The sequence below is a fragment of the Rosa rugosa genome, chromosome 2 (assembly GCF_958449725.1).
Source record: "Rosa rugosa chromosome 2, drRosRugo1.1, whole genome shotgun sequence".
Classification (NCBI taxonomy): Eukaryota; Viridiplantae; Streptophyta; class Magnoliopsida; order Rosales; family Rosaceae; genus Rosa; species Rosa rugosa.
The window spans coordinates 27,006,931-27,034,105 of NC_084821.1; the positions used below are offsets into that span (position 1 = coordinate 27,006,931).

Below are 27,175 nucleotides of genomic sequence, written 5' to 3' on the forward strand. Positions count from 1 at the left end.
CCTTGTATTTTAATTTGTCTGCAAGTCTCAAATAAACTATCAGCCACAATTCTCATAGGAGTGTTTTCCTCCATATGAGAACATAAAAATTGATAACTCTGCACTAATTATTTAATGATCATGTAAGATAAATTGTTGAGTGTTGACCCTACATTACCATAGGGCATTTAAAAATATCATTGAAGTAAATAGTAAATGGTGACTAGAAATATAGAGCATAACCCCCACATTACCTGATATTAAATGTTCTTAAAGACATGCTTACAAATATTAGCAAGAGTTATAGCTAGAGCTTACCCCCACATCACCACGATAGACGCTCTTCATGAGAGAACAGTAAATGCTAAGAATACTCATAACAAAATCATATATATAGAACCCGTAATAATAAGCATTAACGAATTCTCTAATGAAATAGGTGATATTGTCGAACGCAGCTGTAAATTTCCAGTTAGGCAGAGTCTGCAAGTTTTGCTATAGTAATATGATCTTCTTATTCTGAACATTCAAGTTCAAAATATTAATAGGCCGGAATTTACAGCTGTGTAACTTTTAGACAGAGCACCATAACTATAAAAGAAAAACAACTATTAGCTCTGCTGTGTAACTCCCTGGTGATCAGTTGCTACAATGTTTTTAAGAAGAGCAATCATATCAATTGAAGTCAGAAAAAAAGAAGGATCCTCTGCTAAATATGGTCCTGAGCACGATAACTATAAATGCAAAAGAAGTATTAGCTCTGCTATGCAACTTGATCAGTAAGATCGAATAAAATTCTTGTTCTTAATCACCATTATGTGAGAGACCCTTAACAACATTAATAGTATAGGAGATGGTATTGCATATATATTATAAACAATTTAATCAAAATACCGATGCAATAAACTTAATTGAAGACATGACTCTAATAATAAAAATTTTAGAGGATGCAGGGCGACATTGATACACCCAGAGGAAGAGCACACTCTTCACCTTTATTTTAGTATATAGGATTTAGATATTAGAATTCTCATTTTGTAATTTTTTTCTTCTAATCATTGAAGTTATTTACTAACTTAACACTAAAGTAGAAATATTCAGATAAAAAAAAAACAATAATGTAGTGGTAGATGTTTGAAGCAAGTATAACGAAAAAAAATTATAAATAAATATAAAAAAATTGCCCATATTGAATACGGGTGAATGTTTGTAGCAAGTATTTGTCAAAAAAAAAAAATAGTAGCAAGTATTTAAAAAAAAAAAAAATAGTAGCAAGTATTTTAAAAAAAATAAAATCCCAGCTAAAAAAAAAAAAAAAAAACTACCCAAATTGAAAATGGGTAAATGGGTGGGTATGGGTTTTACCCATTTAAAAATGGGTGGGTAAATACCCATACCCGCGAATTATTTGATGGGTATTACCCATTGGGTATTACCCGCGAATTATTATTGGGTGGGTAATACCCAGCGGGTAATACCCAATGGGTACAAATGCCATCCCTAAATAAAATCAAGAAGGATCTGTATTTTGCAAACATAAAAATTCAATCTCCAACCAACCTTTGTACAATGCCACAAAATTGCAATTATACATATATCTAAAGCTGAGTTTACTATTCCTAACTGTTCACTCGGGGGATGAAATGACGGTTTGGCCCCTGACTTCTTATACAAATTACAATTGCTGTTGGGAATACACCGACTATGAATTTTTTTTTTTTTTTTCCTTTTCTTTTTGTGTGGTCAATTTAGAATGATCGAGAGATAGCGAGACAGAGAGCGTCAGACCGAGAGTGTTAGAACGATCTCGGGATAGAGAGACAAAGAGCGCTTCTGAATGAGAGAGAAATTTGATCCATCATTGTTGCAAGCAGAAAGAGAGAGGTATTGAGCTTTGGTGTTTTGTGTTGATCATATTTTTTGCTTGGTTCGCATTCTTTCTTTCGTTGAATGGTAAGAATTTTGTTTGGGTTCTTTTGTCACCGATAATGGTATTTGGTTTCAGACTGGGTTCTTTGGTTTTGGATTGGATCTTTTGTTGTTGGTGGTTTTGAATTGATATGGGTTTGTGCGTTTTGGGGTTTTGTTTGTCTGCTGGTTTGGGTTGTTGATGATTGATCGGAGAGGTTTCAAGTCATGTTTTTGGTGTTTAGCAGTTTATTGAATTTCCTTGATTTGTGAGTTTATGATTTTAAAGTTGGTTTTTGTTTTAAGATTTTAATAGAGATTGAGAATTGTTTGTGCTTTTTTTTTTTTTTTTTTTGAATGGGGTTTGGAACCCAGCCTAGCTGGGAGGCTCAGCCCCACGCCCGGTTCCATTTATTATATTAATAGTAAAATTTTGCATCGGGGGGGACGTATCACCTAAACCCCGAGCTACAGATAAACAATGACAATAATCCTCATAGAGAATAAAAATGAGCCGTCATCTAATCAAAACTTTGAAATTGGTAAACACTAGAGACAGAGCTTGAGACGTTTTGAATCATAGTTATTTTAAAGGTTTAGGCATAACTTGCTTACTGTAAATTTTATGGCAGCTTTAGACATTAGTGTTTTAAATATTAGATATTTGAGGATCAATGCCAATCGATGTTAACCAATTTGATTGAATAATCTAATTTTAAAGCTTTAGGCATAATCTGCTTAATCTAAATTTTATGGCAGCTGTAGATATTAGGATTTTAAACAATAGACATTTGAAAATTGAGCTTATGTCCCGATGAAGTGCAAAAGTTACCTGAGGAAGATGAAAACGTTAGATATCTTCTTTCATGCCTATTGATATTTACTATGAGACACTTGCATTTGTATTTAATTGTTACTTAAAGCTAAACCTAATTACATTTTTTTAAAATATGTAAATGTTACTAGAAAAGGGTAGTGGACAGATCACCTGACCCTACAGGAAGCTGCGGACCGAGTTTAGGGTTAGCTTAATTGAATGGCTTGGTAAAAAATGTCCTCTGCCACTTCCAGATATTTTATTGCTGAAAATGGGATTCTTGGAGTGTGGGTTCATTTGAAAAACACACTGTTGCCTTCAATTTTTTTTTTTTTTTCACATATATTGGTTCGTGATTAGATTCTTTTTTACTGCAATTATGTTGCTTGAAGACTTAAACATGTTGCATCCTTATGTTTCCATAACTTAGGCAGGCAAACTAATGTGTTCATTAGGAGTATAAGCTTGGAAAGACTGGAAAAGTAATCCATTTAGGAATCATGCCAATAACTTTCGCAACATTCTTTTGAGGTCCAATAGTAGTGGTTAGCATTATCTTTTTTTTTTTTTTTTTTTTTAAGTCTGATAAATGATACGAGTCAGAGATAGTAGATTTACTTTATCTTCTACATTTGCCAAGATGTGTCCATGTTTTTCGTTGAATCTGATCTGACTCTGCATATCAAAGGCTCATGCATAAATGGATTTGGCATATGCAGCTACAGACTTAATCATTTCATGAGCTGGTGCAATGACTTGCTATGAGATTTTGGCAACTGGAAAGCCTTCCATTCTGGTAATTTCAGTTTTCAATTTCTGTTGTAGAACTAAAGCATGCCATGATATGATCATATATGAGACCTAATGTCTTGCTTCTGTTTTCATGTTGCATGAGGCTATCTTTCGTGTCAATCTAACATGCCCACTATCAACCATGTTTTGATTATGTTCTTAATGTCCATAGTTTTGCCTATGTTCTGCCAAGGGGAAAACTCATTATTACTTTTGAATTTGTAGATACAGTCACCCGATGTTGCTGAAGGACATCAATTTAAAAATGCTTCTTTGATGGCAGGGAGTGCCAAAATGGAAGAGAGGGTGAAGGAGGGAACTGAAAACATCTTCCCTTGGTTTTAAGCATTCAAATCTTTCAAAGGGTAAGAATATATATCAGTATCCATAGCTTAGCCATATATTTATTTGCCTGGTTGTCGTAATGCAATTCAAGACTTAACGTAAGAATATATTTTTTCATTACTCATAGTTGAACAAAGAAACAAGTTATTCAATTTCGCTTTTATATTTAATGGTTTTTTCTTTTATTCTGCAGGAAGAGCACATTGAAATTGCCAAAGCTAAGAAGAAGCTGAGGAAGAGCTTGATACTCAGGCATGTTTTCTTACCAGGCTTTGTTATCTCCAGATCTATCTGTTAATCATTCTGCTCTGATTACTTGCCTTATGAAACTCTCTAATTTGACACTGTTGAAACAGATCAAAGGCTTGCAGTATGTTATCCAGCATAAGAGCATTCTGTTTCGAAAATCCTTAAACAGATCAAACAACTTATAAACACACGTGGAGAAGTCATTGTAAATGCCGCTGTACAAGGCAAGATTCAGGAATCAGTCGTTCATATAGACAAAGAAACCCTTAATTACTCTCATCTTTTTGTTGTACTTTGTTTTTTTTTTTTCCAAAAGTTTTTAAGCTAACAGATCAGTTTTTGGATTATATTATTTTGATAATATAATGCTTTGTTCATTCTTGAACCAGATTCATACAATGTAAACTAAATTCTGAAAAATTCGTTTAGCGCATATTTTTTGTTTCATCTAAACACATCTTGGCTGGTTTTCTGAACCAAAAACTTAAAACTGAACATAAAAATATCAAAATACAAAATCTACCCCGTGGCATCGCGCGGGTTCTCTTGCTAGTATAAACTAAGCTAAAAGCCACTCCGGATAACAATAGCAGATCAAAGCATTTCCCATTCAAACGAATCCCGACTTGAATTCATGAATTCAATATACACAGCCAAATTCCTTGTCAGACTCGTGAAATCTAAAGCAAACCCAGAACTGCATACCTCTATCAAAATCAACAACATGCACTGATGAATTTTACTCCCTCTCCAAATCTCAATTTTTTTTTTGCATCGTCTTACAAACAACCTTTTGATTTCGCAGCTGTCTTTCCTTTTGATTTCGCAATCAATCAAACTTGATCAAACCCTCTCGCGATGGATGTGGTGGCAACTAAAACAGGGTGGGCAGAACACAGAGGGGCAATTCTGTAATAGAAGATATGATGCAGGGGCAGAATAGTCATGGAACTATTCATTTCGTTTGTCCTCTTCCTAGTTGGGTTTGAATGTATAATTTGACACAATTCTCTTGAGAAATCAAATCAGCCACCATCAAAAGTACCCCCTCAACTTTTTTCAGCCACCATCATCGTCTTCAACCATCATATCCAATCTTCTGCCACAGTGCGAGACACAAGATCAAATTTGGCCAATCCAGTGTATTCCGGTCAGATTTCTTTACTGTCAGATGGCAGTTGAGAAGGATGGCGCTGCAACCGTTAACGACCGTCTTCGGCGTAGCCAAGAATTGTGTGCTTAATAAGAAGAGGTAGCTGTATCCTTGCACTCTACTGCTTTTGTTGTTGTTGTTGTCCTTTTTTAGTTAACATTGTTGTATATAGTGGAAATGCGGTGTTAGATCAGTTTTTGAACCTTGATGATTGCCTGGCTACCTCATATTTAAATAGTTGGATGTAGGGCAAGTCTTGTGACTCTTCCTTGGTCAATCTTGTTCTTCTTTCGCAAATTTGCACTATTTGCTATCTCTTGGTCAAACGCTGATTCTTATAGATAGTAGCCATGGGAGGTTGGAACTTCATTCACTTCACATGCTTCATAATTTTGCCTCGCTAGAGTCCTTTAGTCTTGGTGGAGCTCAGAAGAATTGGATTGATAACGGTGGTGAGTTTCTTCACTTCTTGTCTACCCAATCTGAATTTGGTTTTGGCTGCACTGCTACTCAACAAGAGCTCACATTGTTTTGCTAATTGTTGTTCACGTGAACAGCTCACTTAGATAGTTGTCTGGACTGCAAATAGGGATTCCTGAGTTTCATTATTAAGGATAGTGTGTCTTTGCAACAAAGTCGGAATGAAGTGTCGTTTTGTGTCTCTGTAGAATAGAATTGCACGACTAGGGAAATCTGATTTTGCCTGTGTCAATTATCGTGCTCTTCAAGATTTTACAGTTATGAAATGAGTTTTACTCTCACTGATCCTGCATTTCCTTATTTTGTGATTGTTGATTCTTTCGCTTTTGTTCCATCTCTGGCCAGCACTCTCTGCTTCGCTTTATAGGTTAGTCTGGGTTCAATTTTGCTAGCATTGTTGAAAGGTTATTTATTATGTTAATCACGTTATGTTCTTATGATAGAAATTTGTAGGTAACAATCAGATATAGGTTCCTATTAGATGCGTGCATCGACTATGAAAGCATATGGAGTCAAACCACACTAACAAATCACAAGGAATTAGAATACTACATCATTCATTATTTACGTGATAATAATGTTAAATTGTTAGATATTTCCCTTATGAAAGTTTGTTTTGGATGAGTGACATGTAACCCCTTTTGCCAATTCCAATTGTTAACATCTCTCCTCCACTAGAGTTTACTATTTTCGTAATTTGTTATTGTTTGGGTTTGCATGTTCTTTGGATTTTGTATGATCTCCTAGCCGTCTCTGTCCTCTGCCCTCTACCCTCTATCTTCCTCTAGTCATGTACTCTCTGAGTTTAGTTCCAGGTAAGCCTTATTGTTTTTCTGTAGTGGATATGACTAGAATATAAGGACAGTGAAGATTCATTTAATAATTCTGATCATGATTATTGTTCAGAGTCTTATTTCAAAATCATGAGGATTCGTCCGTCCCGCCTATATATTATCAGTTTACATATCTTTGTGCACATCAGATTAATTAGATATTGAATTGATATACCAGATTATACAAGCATTTGTTAATTGATTTCTCCTAGAATTTAACTTGCTGATTGTTCTGTTGTACAGATCTTACTTTCTAGTTCACACATTGAAAACCCAATTGGCACTCATGGAGTGCGTGTCCAAGGAATAGTGACTAATTATAAGGAGGCTAGTGCTTTGAGCTTCATCTAATCCTTAGCCGGAGTTAAACATTCTGTAATGTTACGCCTGGCTTCCAATATTCTACAAAGAAGCTCATCTAGAACTCTTGCATCATCTCGTGATTTCTCATTGCAATTGTTACTCCAACATATTTTCCCACAGCAACAAGACGATTTCCAGCACCAACAACGGAGTTGCTACTTTGGGCAGTCAATGGCGTCGAGCCCTAGCCTCTCGATATGGAGGCGCAAGAAAGAGATGGGCAAGGAGGGCCTCATCGTTGCTAAGGAGCTCAAAAGGCTCCGCTCTCAGCCCCTCCGCCTCGATCGCTTCATACGCTCCCACGTGTCCCGTTTGCTCAAGTCTGATCTTCTGGCTGTTCTTGCCGAGTTTCAGAGACAAGACCAGGTTTTTCTCTGTATGAAGGTTCGGTTTCTTTCTTTTTCATTATTCTTATTGTTATTATTATTCTATATGTAGTTTCTGAAGGAATGATCTTTGCTTGGTTAATTATAAAACTATGAATGGAGGTAGAGACAGGTCTCTATAGCATGCTGGATTGCATGGGCTTTAAAATAAACGGAATGCAAAAATGAACACTTCCCGCAGGCAATTGGATCAGAACTTAGAATGGGTAACCATCTTGGACTTATGAATTCTCTCAGCCTAGGATAGCCAATGCACTAAAGACTTCTTTCACTGTGATTCGCCTGAACATATGCCAAATTTACTCTCAAAGTAATGTTTGGTTCAATGAAATGGGCAGTTTCTCTTGGAATCCCCATTCCATTGACGAAGAAATATTCAGTTACACAAGAGAAGATGTTGAAAGACAAGCTTGCAAAGTCATCCAATTCAGGTTGATAAGGCAACTTATTAAGTGCAGTGTTTCAAGTGACAAGGGTAAGGGTGTTAAGGCAAGGTGACCCATATTATGTACTTTGATTGCCAATGGTTTAGGCTGGTGGATAAAGCCAGGAAGTGCCAGTGAGTAGAAGGTTTGTAAGTTGGAAGAGAAGATGTATTCTTGCTCACTGGAAGATGAATATTTGTGAAAATGGTTCAGATGGGAAGGCCTATCATTTGTCTATCACCTCATTGGTGTTTGCTGTGCAAAGCTGGTGCTGCGAATGTAAATGATTTGTTTTTCATTAAATGATTGCCTTGGCTCTCTGGAAAAGGTTGTCACTAGGCTATGTTGAGTCCGGTCTCTATCGACTTTATGTGGATTTATTGTGTGATGGACACTAGGATAGCAGTTCTTTTGGGTCTTTTGGATGGAAACAAACACAAGAACTTCTGGGAATGCTCGGGGGATAATCTAGATCAGTTCTGGGAGTGGATTTGTAGCTGGGCTTTTTTATGAGCCTCAGGGATGGTTCTGTACGTCTCAATCTAGTTTGTGTGACCTTAATGCTCGAGAGTTTAGCTATAATTTCCATGTCAGTGTTGACACAGACGAAAAAATGTGCAAAAAGAAAATAAAAGGAAAAACAAAAAGGGAAGAACAAAGCAGTAATAGTATACTAATAAGCGAATCCTGAGAGTACCAAATAGTTGAACTTGCACTTTTATTGCTAGATTTTCCATATAACCTTTATAATCGTCACTAGTTTTTCCCTTTTCATTTTGTTTTGTTTTCCTTTGGTTTCTTCTTGAAAAAGGGTTTAGAAAAATAGATATGTTATAAAGCTAGAAAATCTTATTCTCTATGATGACAGCTGTAAATCATATTGATAGGGTAGTTTCTTCATGAATTGTACTTTTATTTGGGTGGTTGACTATTTTTGATGTTTTTTGTTTACATGCATATTGTTCTTTTCAGATCTACAATGTGGTGCGCAAAGAGATTTGGTATCGACCAGACATGTTCTTTTACAGGGACATGCTTATGATGCTTGCAAGAAATAGAAAGGTGGATGAAGCAAAGCAAGTTTGGGAAGATTTGAAGGGGGAAGAAGTTTTGTTTGATCAGCATACTTTTGGAGATATTATTAGGGCTTTTCTAGAAAGTAAATTGCCCTCGGAAGCAATGGGTATATACGATGAAATGAGAAGATCTCCTGAACCCCCTATATCACTGGCATTTAGAGTTATATTGAAAGGGCTTCTTCCATACCCGGAAATGCGGGAGAAGGTGAAAACTGACTTTTTGGAGTTATTTCCAGATATGATTGTCTATGACCCCCCTGAAGATTTGTTTGAAGATCAAGAATGGAAAAGTGAAAGCAAAGATGATTACTAATGCACTTGCTCATGCTCCATAAATGATTTCTTTCATCTTCAGAAGCTAAAATCACCAGCAACTGCTAGGTGCAATCAAATGCCCGTGGAATTTGACAGAAAATATCTTAGTTTTATACGGGTAGATCTGCTCACGGATGGTTGTTAAAACTTCATCCAACGAGGCAGCAATTAAGTTTGAGTTGCAACAAAGGCTCTAAACTCTCATTAATGCAATGGGGTTTGCGTGTAATGTCTATGCAATGTTGTCACACAGTTTTTATTTTTATTTTCTTTTAATACTTCAATACAATTGAGAACATATAACAAAGAGTTTGAGTAGTAAGCCCATACTTTTTGAGATACAGTTCGTTTTAGTGTAAAACCACTAATTGGTTTATCATCGGTATGCTTTTGTTGTCAATATACCAACAATGGTCTTTGCACACGGTCTAGTATGTTTGAGATTTGCATAAAATATTACTTTTAGACAATGATACGATACATCAAGCATAGTTCTTAGTAAGCATATAGCCATAATATTTGTCACTCGTCAAGAAAGTCCATAAGATTGTCACTAAGCACTACATTAGAAGAGGCCGTATCTACTTTATCACTCATTCCTTTTTGTTTGGACAAAAAGTTACGGTTAGAAAAGGGAACATTTCAGAGGGAGAGGATTATTATAGAGGGGATGTTAAGTTGCTCTAAAGTCAAGCCCGAGCAAAGGAATATGTTGGTGAAATTATAATAAAAATTATAATTTCTCTTGAGAAACTCGTTGACAAAAAGGCTGAGGTGCGGGTATCTCGCTCTCTTTAAGGAGATTCAAGCCCTTTGCGGAACAATGCCGGTGCACCAGAAATCTCTTAACTTGTCCCCTCCAGGATACAACAGCCCAACAACAAGTTGTGTGGCTCACACCAATCTGCACAAATTGGAGGAACCCAAAGCTCCACCAGAAGAACACATTTCTTTGGCCAAAAAACACACAAGACATTTTGGGATATTTTGGAAAGAAAGTTGATTGGTGAATAGTAGTGTTTCGTAATAGTATTACGTAAAAAGCAAGGATATGTTTTTGCATGCAACAAATGGTGCTATTTATAGGCTCTTAGGACACTCCCTACAATTAATAGGGTAGTAACCAAAAGCCATAGGTTACAAGAATTAAAACCCAAAATAAATCAAAATAAAACACCATGAGTTACAAAAATAAAATTCAAAATAAATTCTGAATTTAAACACACAAATAAATTCAGAAATTAAACACAAAATAAATTCACCCATATTTAATTTCAATAATAAATAAAATATTAAAATGTAACAACAGAATATAACCAAAGCTAAAATCTGGCCTGGACTTGACCTGGTCAAATGGTATATTGCACACAAAAAAATACTCATTAGACCAAAATAGAAATTGAATGGAAAAAGAAAAACACACAAACTTAAGCATATAGTCATAATACTTGTTTGTGACGTGAAGAGTCAGTAACGCTGCGTCGGAATAGGTCGTATCCACTTTATCACTCAGTGCTTTTTATTTGAGTATTTTGTTTCAAAAAAAGTTAGGGTTAGAAAAGGGAAAGTTGTAAAGAGAGATGGTTTATTATAGATTGACAAAAAAAAAGAGATGGTTTATTATAGTATTATAGAGGCCTCTAAGGTCGAATGGTGCAAATGAATAAAACCAAAGCTGAAATCGGGCATGGACTAAGCCTGGGATGATAGACTACAAAAAAATGTCCATTAGACAAAAAAGAAAGTGATAGAATCTAAATCTATCACTTTGTTTTTTGGACTAAGCCCAATTTGATTAGCCGATTGGGCTTAGTACTATTTTTTTTTTTTTAGACGATGATAATTCTCAACAATGTTTGTCACTGCCACGAAGAGAGGCAATAAGATTGTCACTTAATTCCTTGCTTCTTATTCGATAGAAGAACTACTTATTCTTCTATACAGTTTTTGTTTTGGTAAATTTACTCGTGAATATTTGTTAAAATTTCGTCCAACGAGGTAGCGGTTAAGTTTGAGTTGAAATGAAGGGCTCTAAACTCTCATTTAATGCAATGCGGGTTGTGAGTAATGTTTATGCAAAGTTGTCACGTAACAATTATTTTTATTTTTTTGATTAAACAACCGAACAAACTACAAGGGAGAACGCATAACAAAGAGTCTGTGAGTCGAACTAAAAAACTTTTACTTATAAAGACGCATTAATGTCATTAGACAAAATGATATTGGATTATGATATGCAGTATTATATATACATTAGTTTATGTTTTCTTTGAAAGTTTTATTGGTTATGTTCAAAATTGGTTTAATGCAAGGCCTCACATGCCATAGAAAAATTCTATTTTTTTCTTCCTCACTGGTTTTCATCCGGCGGCGACGCACGTCAGCATTGACACTCTATCTCGTAACTTGTGGTGCTTGTTGCCAGCTGAGGGTATAAATTTAGTGGCTAGACCTAGGATTTCAAATCGGTATGTACGGCTTAGGGCAAGATGTTAGTTGCATATATGAGGTTGGGATCCGGATCCTCTCCTAACCTCATTCCCCTCCTAACCTGCCTAACCTTTTCATTAGATTTTGACACGTGGCCTATAATGAATCTAATGGTCTACAATAATTTAGTTTGTCTTTTTTTATTTTTTTTTCTGTTCTTTATTTTTGTCTTCCTTCAGGCCTGCCGAAGTGCCTCCCTCTCTCTCCCCTTCTTCTTCTTCTTCTTCTTCTTCATCACTCAGCAATCGGCACCAATACAATCGCAACTAATCAAGTAGGTTTCAATGAATTTGATGCAAAAGAGTTTTGTTTTCTGAAAATCTTGATGTGATTTGACAATGAAACTTTACAAGGGAGAACACCAATGGAACACCCAGCCCCCAAATCAAACCAATTGATTAGATCAAAACCCATATCAGATCATCTCAATTTCTAATTCCACCAAAATCAGAACTAAAACGAGAAGAGATTGATGTAGAGCTGAAAACAAAAGGTGTGGGAGAAAGCGACCTTGCCGAAAACGATGTCGGAGGACCTGGAGAGCTACGGTGCCTCGATGGAGGTACTTGGAGAGGTTGTGAGAGCTGCTGGAGGTGGACGACGACGATGATCTGGAGTTGGTAGAGGAACAATCATCCTCGGAGACCGCCATTGACGATGTCTTCTAGGGTTTTCTGTATGTTGCTCAGAGAGTAAGAAAGAAAGAGTGGTTTAAATTTGTGAGAAATCAGAGCCGGCCTCTTTTGCCTTTATGCAGCAACCTCATTGCGTCGCCATTCCTTGTAATTAAATCCTTTAGCTCTGCTCATTTGGTTGGGTTTTTCTCCAACTTAATACCCAGTTCAATTTCCATCTCCATTTGATTACAACTGGAATATTAAATCACATTGTTTGGCAATTGAGCTTCTATTATTGTTTCCATATTTTATGAGGGATTGTAGCACATTTTGGTTATCTTTCGATTTCAGAAAAAACAAAACTTTGATGGGTTGAGTTTTGATTTTTTTTGTGAAGCCATGGATATGTATGTATGTATGATAGAAGAACAGAGCTCCCACTGACCGAGAGATGGATGAAGAAGGAGAGAATAGAGGAGAGATAGAGTAGGACAAAAATCTGAAAAGGGTGTTATTGTAAAATTAGTAATTCAAGAAGATTTTAACCCTTAGATGTGATATGAGCCACGTGTTAAAATCTAGTAAAAAACTTAGGTATGTTAGGAGGGGAATCAGCTTAGGAGAGGATCCTCCCCATGAGGTTGAGCCATGCATGTGTCTACTCTAAGTTAGATTGCTTTATGGTAGATGGACGGTGGGATCATAACACAGGTTGGGGCCATGCAGGGCGGAGAGGTTTGAGCGTCTAGTTTAATTTGCAATGGGCCGTTTTTTTGTTTTCTATAGTAACTCCATATTTTTGAGATAAGATTCGGTCTTCCAATGCGTCTGAAGAGGCTGTATCCACTTCGGCGAACTCTCTGTCTCTGTCTATATGTGTGAGTGTGTGAGACGAAGGGAGAGTGGTCAAAACATTCAAAGCAATAAATAAAAACATTGGAAAAGGAAAAAAAAATATAAAAAGACCATTGGAGAGAAAAAATAAAGACTTATGAGGAAAATTAAATATTATGTAGATTGTTAGGAAATAATTTGATTTGAATTAATCTTATTGTGTTGTAGAGAAACTGAATTTGAGAGGAATTTGCTGTGTATTCTCATTGATAATAGGGGCCTGTTTATATAGAGGATTACAATGCATAGAATCTCAATCGTACAAGGAAAGTAATCGTACATTGAATATGAATCTAGATCCTTCTAATTTAACCCTATTACCACTAGGTCAAGTAACCTAGAGTTTGGGCCAAACACAAATAGAGATATCCTTAAACACTCCCCCTTGTGTTGTCCAAACGCAGTGCTTCTCTCGTTGCCTCGTTAAAAACCTTGCCGAGTAACACAAACCCAGTGGGACAAAAATAACCTCGGTCGAAGGGGAAAAAGAGCACAACACACCTTCACGTTTCGAGGTGAACATGTAGACATCTCCCCCTGATGTCTGCGCCTCCCCCTGATGACTACGATCATGGGAGTTCAGATAATTTCCGCAAGCCAATTCTTGCCACATGTTTCTCGAACGTGGATTTGGGCAATGACTTAGTAAACAAGTCTGCCTCATTGTCCTCAGATCGAACCTGGTTCACTTTGATCTTGAGGAGCTTCTGTTGTTGCTGATTGTAGAAGAATTTGGGCGATATATGCTTGGTGTTGTCGCCTTTGATGTAGCCTTGCTTCATTTGTTCAATGCAAGCAGCATTATCCTCATAAATGCTCGTTGGCTCATCTGTGGTAGACTTCAAACCACAATTGCTTCGAATATGCGTAACTATGGATCGAAGCCATATACATTCACGAACTGCTTCGTGAAGAGCAATAATCTCTGCATGATTCGAAGAAGTAGCGACTAAGGTCTGTTTTGTAGACCTCCAAGATATCGCGGTCTTTCCCATGGTGAAAACATAACCAGTTTGGGAGCGACCTTTGTGTGGGTCAGAGAGGTACCCAGCATCAGCAAAACCTTCCAAAACACTTATATCGTTTTGGGATGGGGATAGGGGACGCAGTCCACCATGTGTGGCGTCCCTGGCACTTGATGGGTCCGAATCCATCTTCTCTCTGTAGGGATAGAACAAGCCCATATCGATCGTACCACTTAGGTATCGAAAGATATCTTTAACACCAGTCCAATGGCGTCGTGTAGGCGCAGAGCTATATCTAGCTAGCAAGTTCACAGCGAATGAGATATCCGGTCTTGTGCATTGAGCTAAGTACAATAATGCGCCTATTGCACTTAGGTAGGGCACTTCTGCCTCTAGCACTTCTTCATCGTCATCTTTTGGACGAAATTGATCCTTCTTTGGATCAAGACTACGGACGACCATTGGGGTGCTTGAAGGCTTAATCTTATCAGTGTTGAAACGCCTAAGCATCTTTTGGGTATAAGCTGATTGATGAATCAGGATACCATCTCTACGGTGCTCAAGTTCTAAACCGAGGCAAAACCGTGTTTTCCCAAGATCTTTCATCTCAAACTCGGATTTCAAGTGTTCAGCGGTTTCCCTTAACTCTTTAAGGGTGCCAATTATGTTCATGTCATCGACATAAACCGCTACTATTGCAAATCCGGAACTTGTCCTTTTTATGAACACACATGAGCATAGTTTATTGTTGACATATCCCTTTCCAATCAAGTAGTCACTTAGACGGTTATACCACATCCGTCCGGATTGTTTCAATCCATATAGTGAGCGTTTCAATCTAATCGCAAACGCGCTCCGTGGTTTAGAGCCACTTGATTTGGGTAACTGAATTCCGTCTGGAATCTTCATGTATATCTCTGTATCTAGATCCCCATATAGATACGCAGTAACCACATCCATAAGCTGCATGTTCAGTTTTTCGGAAACTACCAAACTGACAAGGTAGCGGAACGTTATGACGTCCATTACGGGAGAATAGGTCTCCTCGTAGTCGATTCCAGGGCGTTGTGAGAAACCTTGCGCCATAAGGCGAGCTTTGTACCTTACAATCTCGTTTTTCTCATTACGCTTTCTAACAAATACCCATTTGTGACCAACTGGTTTGGTGTTGGGCGGTATTGGCACAACCGGTCCGAATACCTTTCTTTTCGCTAGAGAATCAAGTTCTGCCTGGATCGCATCTTTCCACTTTGGCCAATCGGCTCTACGTTGGCATTCATCAACGGAGCGTGGTTCGATGTCATCGGTCTCAATAATCTCACGTGCCACTGAATACGTGAATCCATCATCAATGATGATGAAGTTTCTTTCCCATGTCCCATGTACACTAGTGTAATTAACAGAGATCTCTACGTTCTCAGGGATAGGTTCTGACATTGAGGCGTCCCCCAATGATGTCTCTTGGACATAACCATAATCCGGAACATTCTCATGAGACGGATTTTGAGTATCGATGATCAAAGGATTTGTTTGTGCCTCGTTCGCTCTCTTTCTAGGGCGAGTATCCTTCGAACCAATCGGTCTACCGCGCTTTCTTACGGGACCTGCGGCCATAGATGCCACATCATTGCCATGTTGGGCAATGGCGCCATCTCCTGGTGTCACAGGAGAGGCGTGATGTCCAGTATTTGGGACATCGATCCTTGCAGGCACGTTTGCAGCAGGTATGTGTGATCTCGTCACTTTCGCAACATCAGAAAACGCATCAGGCAGAGTGTCTGCTACGTTCTGGAGCTCGATTATTCTTCGCACTTCAAGTTCGGACTGTGCGGTACGGGGATCGAGATGAGACAGTGGGGACAGACCACGACAATTCCTGTCGTTCCTGTTGAACAGATGTGTTCTTATCTTCTCCTAACGATGGGAAGACTGTCTCATCAAAGTGACAATCCGCAAATCTAGCGGTAAAGAGATCGCCTGTCAAGGGTTCAAGGTAGCGGACGATCGTTGGAGATTCATATCTAACATAAATGCCCATTCGTCGTTGTGGACCCATCTTAGTACGCTGTGGCGGCGTAATAGGCACATAAATGGCACACCCAAAAATGCGTAAGTGCGAGATATCAGGCTCGTACCCAGTCACTAGCTGTAACGCAGAGTAAGATTGGGTGGCAGTGGGTCGTAGAGGAATTAGCGTCGCTGCATGCAATATTGCATATCCCCAAGCAGAAACAGGGAGATTGGTGCGCATAACCAATGTCCGTGCTATCATCTGTAGTAGTTTGATAGCGGCTTCTGCGAGACCATTTTGGGTATGAACATGGGGAACTGGATGCTCTACATCAATCCCCAGTGACATGCAATAGTCATCGAATGTTTTCGATGTAAACTCCCCAGCATTATCAAGTCGAATTGACTTAATAGGATGGTCAGGGTAGTGAGCCCGTAGACGGATAATCTGGGCGAGGAGTTTAGCATAAGCAGCATTTCGAGTGGACAGTAGCGCGACATGTGACCAGCGTGTCGACGCATCAACCAAAACCATAAAGTATTTAAAAGGTCCGCATGGTGGTTGAATGGGTCCACAGATATCCCCTTTGAATTCTCTGTAAGAACGAAATGAGTATTTTGGGATCCTTTGCGTAGGACGGTCTCGGTCCTAATTTCCCGAAGGAACAGGCTTTGCAGAAAGAGCGAGGGGCCTTAGAAGCAACCAATGAGAATTTTGGTTGGGCCTGAGCGTCTGTAGCACTATTAGAAGCAAAGTGTGTGACTACATCTCCCATTATGGCGTTAGAGCCATGGAAATTGGTGTGTGTGGCGTCATGGCCACTAGGAGGAACAACCATGGCGTCATGCTCATGGTTGGCGCCATTAATGGCGTCATCACATGGGACTTGGGCGGCCCTATGGCGCCCCAAGACGGCTGCAGCTCCGGATGCTACAATTGTTGCGGTCTTGCTAAGTCCTGGAATCAATTTTCGATTCTTGCTTCTTCTCACTCTGAAGAATGGATGTCCGTGTGAAGTCTTTAGTATACGGAGCATCATATCACGACCAGGTTGTCCTAGTCGGTCATGCCAAAGCCAATATGTGTCTGAATCCAAGAGATCTTCTCTTATGACATTATTGGATTCAATTGGTCGAATTGTAGTGACATAAAGTCCACTAGATTGACACATAAGCTTCTCTAAGATGCGCTTTCTTCCGCAATCATTAGAGGTAATGCAAAGGAATTCTATTCCGTTCTCACTATGCGTTTCCGCATGGAATCCGTTGGCTCTAATATCTTTAAAGCTCAATAAGGTTCGATTTGCCTTAGGAGTGTAGAGAGCTTCAGTGACTTTAATCAAGGTGCCATTAGGCAAAAGGAATTGGGCCATTCCATGTCCTTGAACTAAACCTGATGGCCCAGCCATCGTAGTCACAGATGAATATGTAGGCAACATCTCCAAGAATAATTGCCTATGTCGTAGAATGGTGTGCGTAGTCGCACTATCCGCAAGACATTGAAGTTCATCCATTCCTAAAAGAAAAGCTCGTAATTAAAAAGGAGTCATAAAGAAAAGAACTCAACTTTTATTAATAAGCCAAACGGAATTACATCATCGTTTCTTTAACCAAAGAAAATCTAATCCAATAAACTAGTTAATGCAAAACAATGGTAGTCGTCTAACTCCTTTCGGTAATTCCAATGTAAATGTGACCAGGTGAGTAGAGAGATGTCGGTGGAGCGAGGCTCACTTAAGTACCACTTATCTCAAAACCTTCCTAGACATCACACTCACATTGAGTACGCCTACTTTGAAGAAAGACTAATAGCATTGACATCTACTATAAAAATAATATGGCAATTGCCTACATCTCTTAGAAATAAAAAGACTTAATCAAAATCGCTAGTTTCTGGGTCTTGATCCTTGTAGTCTTCCACCCTTAGATCGAGATCTCCATCTTGATCTTCTTGTTCCATGTAATTTGCCTCCATTGCTTCACGATACATCTTGTATGCGTTTGCAACGTTCTGGGATGCAGTACACTTCTTTGCCCAATGTCCACTTGATCCACATCTGAGACAAGCATCATTATGGTCAGGTTCCCTTGATCGAGGCGCTCTGGGAGCTTTTTGTAGATGGTTATTGCCTTTGGTGGCGTTACCACCATAACCGGAGGCTTGGCCTCTCTCTCTCTTCACACGTTTACCTCCACGGTTCCGTGCACGCCTATCTTGGCGATTTCCTTCCTCTTTAGGGCGAGAATATGGACCAGAACGTCCAGAATTATCCCTACTCTTAGGGTTTCGCTCCTTGCGTCCTCCCTTGGAGGCACGACTATAATTAGACTCCGGAATTGACTTGGTTCCCACGGGTCTGGAGTTATAGTTCTTCACAAGTATGTTGTCGTGCTTTTCAGCTACGTTCAAGGCACCAATTAGCTCATGAAATCTTGTGATGCGTCTGGCATTGACATCAATCCGATAGTTTTTGGCTATCATCAATGCAGAGACGGGGAAGGTGGAGAGAGTTTTCTCGATCAACATCGTATCAGTGATGTTCTGTCCACAGAATTCCATCATAGACTGATACGAAGTGCTTCTGAATTGTGGTCAAGTACAGACTTGAAATCACAGAAGCGGAGGCTAGACCATCTCACTTCTAAGTCTGGAAGCAGGGAATCACGGACGTTGCCAAAACACTGCTCGAGTTCTACCCATAGCTTTCTTGGGTCTTCCTCATTGAGGTACTCATTTTGGAGCGCGTCATTCATGTGCCTTGTCATGAGAATGATGGCTTTAGCTTCATTCGCCTCTCTCGTAGCTCTATTTGCTTCAAAAGCAGCAGCTTGTTGAGGAGTACGCACGTCCTGACTTGGCTCTTGGATCGTACTCAGGATCCCATCAGCCTTAAGATGCTGGCGCACATCACAGACCCACTTGTGGTATCCTGCGCCTGTTGTCTCTAGTGGAGCGAAGCTCAACTTGTTCAGATTACTCATCCTGAAAAACAACAAGAAAATAGGGTTAGTTTCGGAGCGAAAAAGGCTACCACGAAAAACTATAAAATTTCTGAGCGTAGTCGCTTCCAAGAAATTAGGGATTTTCTGAGCGTAGTCGCTTCCAAGAAAATCCGATTCCAAGAGGGGTTTTTGGATTAGATTGAAATGACGATGTAAGTGGTCGATCGTTTTCTTCTCAACAAACTCTAAGTTTGGAGGACTCTACAAGCTCTAAGCTCGGAGTGAGCACGAACCCCCACAGTTTGGCTTTTGGTCTCCCCTATGAAGAAGAAAGGGGGGTAGAATAAGGGATGTTGGAAGTCCCCGAGAAAAGAAGAAGAAATTGAAAAACTTCAAAAACGGGAACTTTTAGAAAAGTTTACCTTGAAAAATAGCCGGAAATCTTGACCGGAAAAGATGACGGAGGTGGCCGGAAAAAGGTTGCCGGAGGTCGCCGGAAAAGTGGCCGGAAACTGGTGGCCGGAGCTAGGCAGGGTTGTTGTGCAGGAGGTGTGCGGAGGCTGTGCAGGAGCTGTGCAGGGCTGGCAGGCAGTTGCTCGGCAGGTGCTAGGCAGTTGTCGGCAGATGCAGGCACAGGGGTGCGCAGGTCTCGACAGGTGCTCGGCAGGTCTCGGCAGGTGTCGCAGGGGCTATGCGGAGCTTTCGGCAGATGTCGACAGGGGCAGGCACAGGGTTCGGCAGGTGTCGGCAGGTCTCGGCAGGAGGCTTGCAGGGGCTGTCGGCAGGTCTCGGCAGATGTAGGCACAGGGCTCGGCAGATCTCGGCAGCTGCTCGGCAGGGCTTGCAGGGGCAGGCACAGGGCAGGGGCCGGTCCGATTTTTCCGATGGCCGGTTCAGGGGTTTTCCGGCCGGTTCCGGTGGTTCCGCCGCCGGTTCTGGGCTCCTTGGGAATAGGGTTTCGATATGTGGGGCGGTGGTTGCAGGATTTTGAAGGTTACGAAATTAGGGTTTTCAGGGTTAGGGCTTCGTGCTGATAACGTGTTGTAGAGAAACTGAATTTGAGAGGAATTTGCTGTGTATTCTCATTGATAATAGGGGCCTCTTTATATAGAGGATTACAATGCATAGAATCTCAATCGTACAAGGAAAGTAATCGTACATTGAATAGGAATCTAGATCCTTCTAATTTAACCCTATTACCACTAGGTCAAGTAATCTAGAGTTTGGGCCAAACACAAATAGAGATATCCTTAAACATATTGAACATTATCCTTTAACTCCTTAAGGTTAAGGATAAAAGCAGTTTGATTTGAGTCTCAGTTAGTTTTGACCTATATAATTTTAATGAATGTACACATCTTTTCAACTCTTCTACATTGAGATTGATAATTATCTCAAATAATTTTGAAGCATGAACCATGTAAAAGAATAAAGGAGCCGTCCTGTGTTATTTCTCAAGCAATTTCTTAGTTTATAATCGCAAAAATTATTTAATAACAACATAATGTGAAAGGAATTTGGTATCTCTAGTGTGAAGTTTCTGGTACATTTGATTCTCTGCGTGACATGATTGAGTCATTGACCAAAACACAAGTATTGTGCAACTCAATCTGCGCTTGGCTTTGGCATCTATTTTTTTAATTTTCATTTTTTAAATAAACGCAGCCTCAGTGGACCACGGTAAAAAAAAAGTGACCCCAATCAAGTCCAGGTTCGATGTACCAGTCCCCAGGTATTCAAAGATAAACTCCACGCGCTCTACCTGTCCGCGTGTGGCGCCGTTCAGGGTTGGTGCACAGTCTTTTAAATAGAAACGTACACCCGTGGAGGGCACGTGACAGCTCACGTTAGCCCTTACGACAAATATTCAAAACATCATAAATAAAAGAAACAAAAGGCGTTGTTTACTTTCTCTTCTTCACCACTCAAATCCCTCTCACTCACTCACAACGCAGCTCATCTCCCCTCTTTCCCTTTTCCTCTGATTCTCTCTCTCTCTCTCTCTCTCTCAGTTCGTCTTCTGAAAGCCACGAACAATACGGCGGCGTTTTGATTTGCTATGACGACGACGACTACGACGGCGGCGGCGGCGTTCGGAGCTGCGACGACGGCGGTGCTCCGGGAGCCCAAGGTGGAGATTGGAAGGTACCAGGGGCTGAGGTCAGCAAACTCGCTCGCTCTCACCGCCGGAGGAAGACACGTCACTCTCTTCAACGCTTCGTCTCGGAGCTCCTCTCTCATTCGAGCCGTCTCTACGGTGCGATTTTGACCTCTGGTTTCTCTCTGTGATTTTAGGTTAATGCACTGTTCATAGGGTATGGAAACGCAAACATGATTATAAGTTATTCGGTTTCCTGAGAGATTCACTCAAAATGCTCGCAAAGTTTGATTAACTTTTTTTGTTTGTTTTGTTTGGGGATATTGGCTCTGGTTTGTAGTAATTTCTGGTTTAGATTGTGGTGAAGGGTTTAGACTGGGTTCTGTTACTGTCATTTTCACGGTGTTGCTTTCTCTTGATTTTCAAATATGAGCGACGAGTTTCTGCATATTTCTTTTCTTTTCTCACTGACGAATGGGAGGGTTAATTAATTATTAACCTCGGTTAAAATTCAAGATTTTACAGATTTTTCTTTTTGCTTGTTCTGTTTGGGTTTTATGCATATTATTTTCTGAAATCTTTCTTCATGTGCAATAGAGGAAAAGGATGTCTAATTTTTTGCTTACTGATTTTCTGCCCTGTACATGCTTGTTTTTGCTAAAGGGATTCATTTGCTTCTTTAAATGATTAGCTCCTAAAAGATTGAACTCTTTTCTTGCATCCAACTTTGACATAAAGTGCCTCGATTAATCATGTAATTGTCATTGCGCTTATAAGATAGCAAAAGAAGGCTCTTAATTGTGCTCATTGATCAGAAAAATAATGAATGCTAGCTTGAGTATTTATTGTTAGCTTTTGGTGTGGAAAGTCCTTGTTTTCATTGTTTATGTATATTGCAGCCCGCAAAGCCTGAGACTGCGACAAAGCGTAGCAAGGTTGAAATATTCAAAGAACAGAGCAACTTCATTAGATACCCGCTTAATGAAGAGATTTTGACAGATGCCCCCAATATAAACGAAGCTGCTACCCAACTCATCAAGTTTCATGGGAGCTACCAACAGTACAACCGAGATGAACGTGGTGGAAGGTCTTACTCGTTTATGCTTCGTACCAAGAATCCTTGTGGGAAAGTGTCAAACCAACTATACTTGACCATGGATGATCTTGCCGATCAGTTTGGAATTGGGACCCTCCGTTTGACCACCAGACAAACATTTCAGCTCCATGGTGTTCTGAAGAAGGACCTTAAGACAGTAATGGGTAGCATCATTAGAAGCATGGGTTCAACTCTTGGTGCCTGTGGTGATCTTAATAGGAACGTCCTTGCTCCTGCTGCTCCACTACTAAGAAAAGATTACCTTTTCGCACAAAAGACAGCAGAGAACATTGCGGCCCTGCTGACTCCTCAGTCTGGTTTTTACTATGATGTATGGGTGGATGGAGAGCAGTTCCTGACAGCAGAACCTCCTGAAGTAACCAAGGCCAGAAATGATAACTCTAATGGAAAAACCTTCACTGATTCCCCCGAGCCCATCTATGGAACTCAGTTCTTGCCCAGGAAGTTCAAAATTGCAGTCACTGTGCCAACAGATAACTCGGTGGATATTCTGACAAATGATATTGGTGTTGTGGTTGTTACTGATGATAATGGGGAGCCTCAAGGGTTCAACATATATGTAAGATGAAGATATGTTTGTAGGATTTATTGTAGAGCTCATTTCTCCACAAACATTATTTCTTATAATTTCCATTGCAGGTTGGTGGTGGTATGGGAAGGACACATAGGTTGGAGTCCACATTTGCCCGTCTGGCGGAACCATTGGGTTATGTTCCCAAAGAGGATATTCTAAAAGCAATTAAGTCTATTGTAGAAGTTCAACGAGATCACGGCAGAAGAGATGATCGTAAGTATAGTAGAATGAAATATTTGATAAGTGACTGGGGGATTGAAAAGTTTAGAAGAGAACTTGAAGACAATTATTACCAAAAGAAATTTGAGCCATTCCGCAAGTTGCCAGAGTGGGAGTTTAAAAGTTACTTGGGATGGCACGAACAGGTTTGTTAACTCTCTTTTCCCATCTTCAGTGCCTTATCACAGCTTCATTTTTTGACTGTTTATAGTGTAAATTGGTAGGGTGATGGCAGTTTATTCTGTGGGCTTCATGTTGATAATGGGCGTATTGGGGGAAAGATGAAGAAGGCATTACGAGAGGTTATATCAAAGTATAATTTGAGTATAAGGCTCACACCCAACCAGAATATTATATTGTGTGATATTCGCAATGCATGGAAACGTCCCATCACAACAACTCTTGCACAGGCCGGTCTGCTGGTAAGTCTTCTTTGTACTTCCTCTTCATCACAGATCTATATGAATTGTGGCTGCTAGCTAATCACTTCCTATCTTGTGAAGTGCATTTTACTACCAATTTTTTTTTTCAAATCAGTAGAATTGAATATCATGCTGTTGTTTGTATGAGAGTAATATAAATTGGGTTCGTCTATGTACATTAATGTATCTATGCATCGAGTAGACTAGTTGGATATAGTGGTAGACTCACTCCATGTATTGGTAGACTAGGTGGGAACTGGTCTACTGTTGTAAGGAGTTGGTATACCATTGATGTAATGATACGTTAATGTACTGTAGACTTTTCCTGATAAACTAGTCATCTCATCGAGGGAGCGTGACAAATTATATAATTGTTTTAGTAATTTTTGTTTTTATGCAAAAACAACGTAACAGAGAGATATGTAAAGTAAATTTGGATTTTCCTATCAAATTGTGACCGGTTCAGAAATCCATCTTGCTCATTGTATTAAGCTAAGTACTGTATTAAATTACAAGGGGTGCATAACATCTTAGTTTAAAAGCTAGCATGCTAAATTTGTTTTGTGATTGCCGTGAAAACCAGGAAAGTAATAGAAAAACCTCCTTTTTATGTTGTTTCCATTATGTTATGATTTGGATTAATCTTTCCATTCCATCTCTTTAAGCTGTAGGGTTTTAGTCTTTCTCTCTGTGTCTCATTTAGGTATCTCGTTCATGTCAAGTTCTCTAGTTTTCAGAGGGGAGTTCTTGCCCTTGTTTCGTAATACTGATTCTGTTTAATTTTATTTAATAATAAAAAAAAAAAGGAATGGGAACAACCTTTCCAAATCATGATTCTCTTCTTTTCCAGACCAAAGAAATAACCTCCGTTTTTTGCCCCCAGAAGATGAAATGTATACTAGTTCAACAGAATGGAGCTTATTGTCCTTTTTAATGATGGAAAGAAATTTGGAATCTTCTGTGCGCCAATGACAGAATTTAAATGAGAGTTGAGGTCATTGGTTGTGTTCTCTGCTGGTCTTTCCTAGTTCTCAGTCCAATATTTTACCAATAGACATAATTATCCCATCCTGTCGATATGTAAAATCCCCTAAAAACATTAAGGGCACATTCATCTAACTTTGTGCATCAGTGTTGTTGAGTAGTCTAGTGTAGGGTCTGCTCTGCAAATGATTTTCTTGTAGGATCTAGTGGCGGAAATCATGTAAGCCTCCACGTGATCTCAAGGGATCTTCTACAATTTCTTTGGTTTCCTTACCTTTTTCATTCTTCCAAATGTTCTTGTTTCTTGTCTAAGACCAACTTTATCTGTTTGTATGAGTTGTGCAGACAACTATCTGTTTGATCATGTTTTCCTTTATCTGTTCTTAATTACTTGAGCTTGGGCATATCTATTATTCTTGGTGATCTTTTGTACTTGTTGTAGTATTGATCAATTCTGATTCTGGCAGCATCCTAGGTATGTAGACCCCCTTAACCAAACTGCGATGGCATGTCCAGCCTTCCCTCTATGCCCATTGGCAATAACTGAAGCTGAACGGGGAATACCTGACATTCTTAAGCGAGTTCGAGCGGTATTTGAGAAGGTATGGGAAATTAAAAAGCAGTAATAAGTATGGGAATTTAAAATTTTGTGTGGATAAGGAATCAGTCCGGATATAATTAGTAACATTTTTGGATTTCAGGTTGGTCTAAAGTACAATGAATCTGTTGTTATAAGGGTGACTGGCTGCCCCAACGGTTGTGCTAGGCCATACATGGCTGAACTTGGACTAGTGGGTGATGGTCCCAACAGCTATCAGGTATTTCAAATTCTAGGCTCATCTGCCAGAATTTTCATCATGCTCAAATGCAGATTTCTAAGAAAGCAACGAACCTCTTATTCTTTTTACACTTTCTGTACATATAGATATGGCTTGGAGGAACACCCAATCAAACCTCAATAGCAAAAACCTTCATGAACAAGGTCAAGGTTCAAGACCTGGAAAAAGTTTTTGAACCTTTATTTTATCATTGGAAACGCAAGCGACAAGCTAAAGAATCATTCGGCGACTTCACAATACGTATGGTAAGTGGTGAAGCAAGATTCTAATGTGTTATTTGGGTTTTCTCAATTAAGTCGGTTTCATCTTAAAATTGGCCTCAGCATGGTACGTAGGAAGAGTTTTTTGGGTCAGCGGAAAGTTAGTGGTCGTGGATCTAATATGTATTATGTGACAGGGATTTGAGAAACTTCAAGAGTTGGTTGACAAATGGGAAGGTCCAGAGGTGGCACCAACACGTTACAACCTGAAGCTTTTTGCTGATAAGGAGACGTATGAAGCAGTTGATGAACTTGCAAAGTTGCAGGGCAAGAGTGCTCATCAGTTAGCCATGGAAGTCATCCGCAATTTTGTTGCTTCCCAGCAAAATGGGAAAAGTGAATGAGTACGCCATGGAAACTGTTTTGCAATGTCGTTGCTTCCGAGCAAGTAGCTCGGGTGAATGAGGAACAAGGTCTCTGTTCTCACCAAGCTGTTACTATTCGGTAACAGCAGGAACAAATGGGATACTGGATTCGGTCGTATTTTGCATCAAGTTTTGCTTGCTTTTATTCTTCTTGAATGTTGAGTTTGTATGAGTAGCTTGGATTGTGTATCCTATGTTCGGTTTGAACTTGAGTTACCTTGTTTATTATTGTTTAATAAAATAACCCAGTTTTTCTCGGTTATTTAGAGCAAAATGTTTTTGACTCATTATTTATAGATGTTTTAAGATCTCCACCTCCTTTTGTTGTTCAATGCCTTCTTGTGAGGCAGCTTTCATGCTTCCAATATGAGCTTTTGCTGAGCTGTAACACTGCTCTATTCAAACATGGAGGATCATGTGCAGCTCTTGTTAATAACTCCCATGATAAGTTAACATACTTGGCTGTATATAGACTGATTGCTGTTACCTGGATTTGATAAGTAGATAGAGTTCTGCATACTCTTATGAGGTGGAGATGGTAAGAAGCAACTTCATCTAGCTAAAACATTCGACATGGTAAGGGTTTCTGGAGTGAAGTGATCAATGTGCCCACGATCTTGGGGCGCGGGGCTAGGGCTGGCATTTTCAGCCGAGTCAAACCAGCCAGCCGGTTTCGAGCCGAGCCAAAGAATTCGGTAGCCGACAAATTCGGTAGCCGAACTATCGGTACGGTAATACCGAACCGAGAGAGAGATTACGATACGGTACTGGTATTGATTTTTAGAAAAATACGGTATACCGTACCGAACAGTATATAATATATATTATTTAATTATTTATGTATTTTTTATATCTATTGATCTGAACCGTTTATTATTAATAGTTTTATTACATATTAAATTATAACCGTTGGATTAAACTAAAAGTTTCCAAACCCTAAGGGTGAAACATCATTCACTCATTCAGACATTCAGTCCCTCACAGCCTCACTCCCTCGAGGCCTCGAAGGCTCCGCTCGAATCTCTCTGAGAAACCCTCTCCAGTCTCCACCTCAAACCCAGAAACCCTCTCCAGTTGAATCGATCTCTCCCTCGAAGGCTGGAATCTCTCTCAGACTCAAACCCTCTCCACCTCTCGTAGTCTCGTTGACTCGATCTCTCCCTCGAAGGCTCGAATCTCTCTCAGACTCAAACCCTCTCCACCTCTGTCCTCTCGTTGACTCGATCTCTCCTTCGAAGCCCAAACTATCCAAGA

The 27,175-nt window shown here is 39.6% G+C and overlaps 2 protein-coding genes and 1 long non-coding RNA gene across 6 annotated transcripts; all 3 read left to right on the forward strand.

Annotated features, from left to right (window-relative positions):
- Positions 1-1,748: 1,748 nt before the first annotated feature.
- LOC133732075 (uncharacterized) lies at positions 1,749-4,097 on the forward strand. Of its 2 annotated transcripts, XR_009856925.1 has the most exons (4): positions 1,749-1,863; positions 3,424-3,500; positions 3,780-3,861; positions 4,035-4,097. It is a non-coding gene; the product is annotated as an uncharacterized LOC133732075 (long non-coding RNA). The 2 variants fall into 2 exon arrangements; XR_009856924.1 differs by lacking the exon at positions 1,749-1,863 and having other exon boundaries at positions 3,038-3,500.
- Positions 4,098-5,080: 983 nt separating this feature from the next.
- On the forward strand, positions 5,081-9,467 carry LOC133732074 (pentatricopeptide repeat-containing protein At1g62350). 3 transcript variants are annotated; one of them, XM_062159534.1, is made up of 4 exons: positions 5,081-5,342; positions 5,482-5,695; positions 6,800-7,303; positions 8,703-9,467. In XM_062159534.1, exons 3-4 carry the CDS (start codon positions 6,935-6,937, stop codon positions 9,120-9,122), a joined length of 789 nt encoding a protein of 262 aa, XP_062015518.1. In that variant the 5' UTR covers positions 5,081-5,342; positions 5,482-5,695; positions 6,800-6,934; the 3' UTR covers positions 9,123-9,467. The 3 variants fall into 3 exon arrangements, with proteins under 3 accessions (XP_062015518.1, XP_062015519.1, XP_062015520.1); XM_062159535.1 differs by having other exon boundaries at positions 5,492-5,695; XM_062159536.1 differs by lacking the exon at positions 5,482-5,695.
- An 11,480-nt stretch (positions 9,468-20,947) lies between these two features.
- LOC133731755 (sulfite reductase [ferredoxin], chloroplastic) lies at positions 20,948-26,183 on the forward strand. Its single transcript, XM_062159164.1, has 8 exons — positions 20,948-21,300; positions 22,041-22,817; positions 22,898-23,197; positions 23,276-23,473; positions 24,925-25,059; positions 25,159-25,275; positions 25,383-25,541; positions 25,694-26,183. Exons 1-8 carry the CDS (start codon positions 21,103-21,105, stop codon positions 25,898-25,900), a joined length of 2,091 nt encoding a protein of 696 aa, XP_062015148.1. The 5' UTR covers positions 20,948-21,102; the 3' UTR covers positions 25,901-26,183.
- The last annotated feature ends 992 nt before the right edge of the window (positions 26,184-27,175 follow it).

Bases quoted from the DNA above. Each gene is read 5' to 3' on its own strand.
- LOC133732074 (XM_062159534.1), top strand. From the start codon at position 6,935: ATGTTACGCCTGGCTTCCAATATTCTACAAAGAAGCTCATCTAGAACT. The intron at 7,304-8,702 runs GTTCGGTTTCTT...TGTTCTTTTCAG, and splicing joins AGGTTTTTCTCTGTATGAAG to ATCTACAATGTGGTGCGCAA.
- LOC133731755 (XM_062159164.1), top strand. From the start codon at position 21,103: ATGACGACGACGACTACGACGGCGGCGGCGGCGTTCGGAGCTGCGACG. The intron at 23,198-23,275 runs GTTTGTTAACTC...GTAAATTGGTAG, and splicing joins ACTTGGGATGGCACGAACAG to GGTGATGGCAGTTTATTCTG. The intron at 23,474-24,924 runs GTAAGTCTTCTT...TGATTCTGGCAG, and splicing joins TTGCACAGGCCGGTCTGCTG to CATCCTAGGTATGTAGACCC.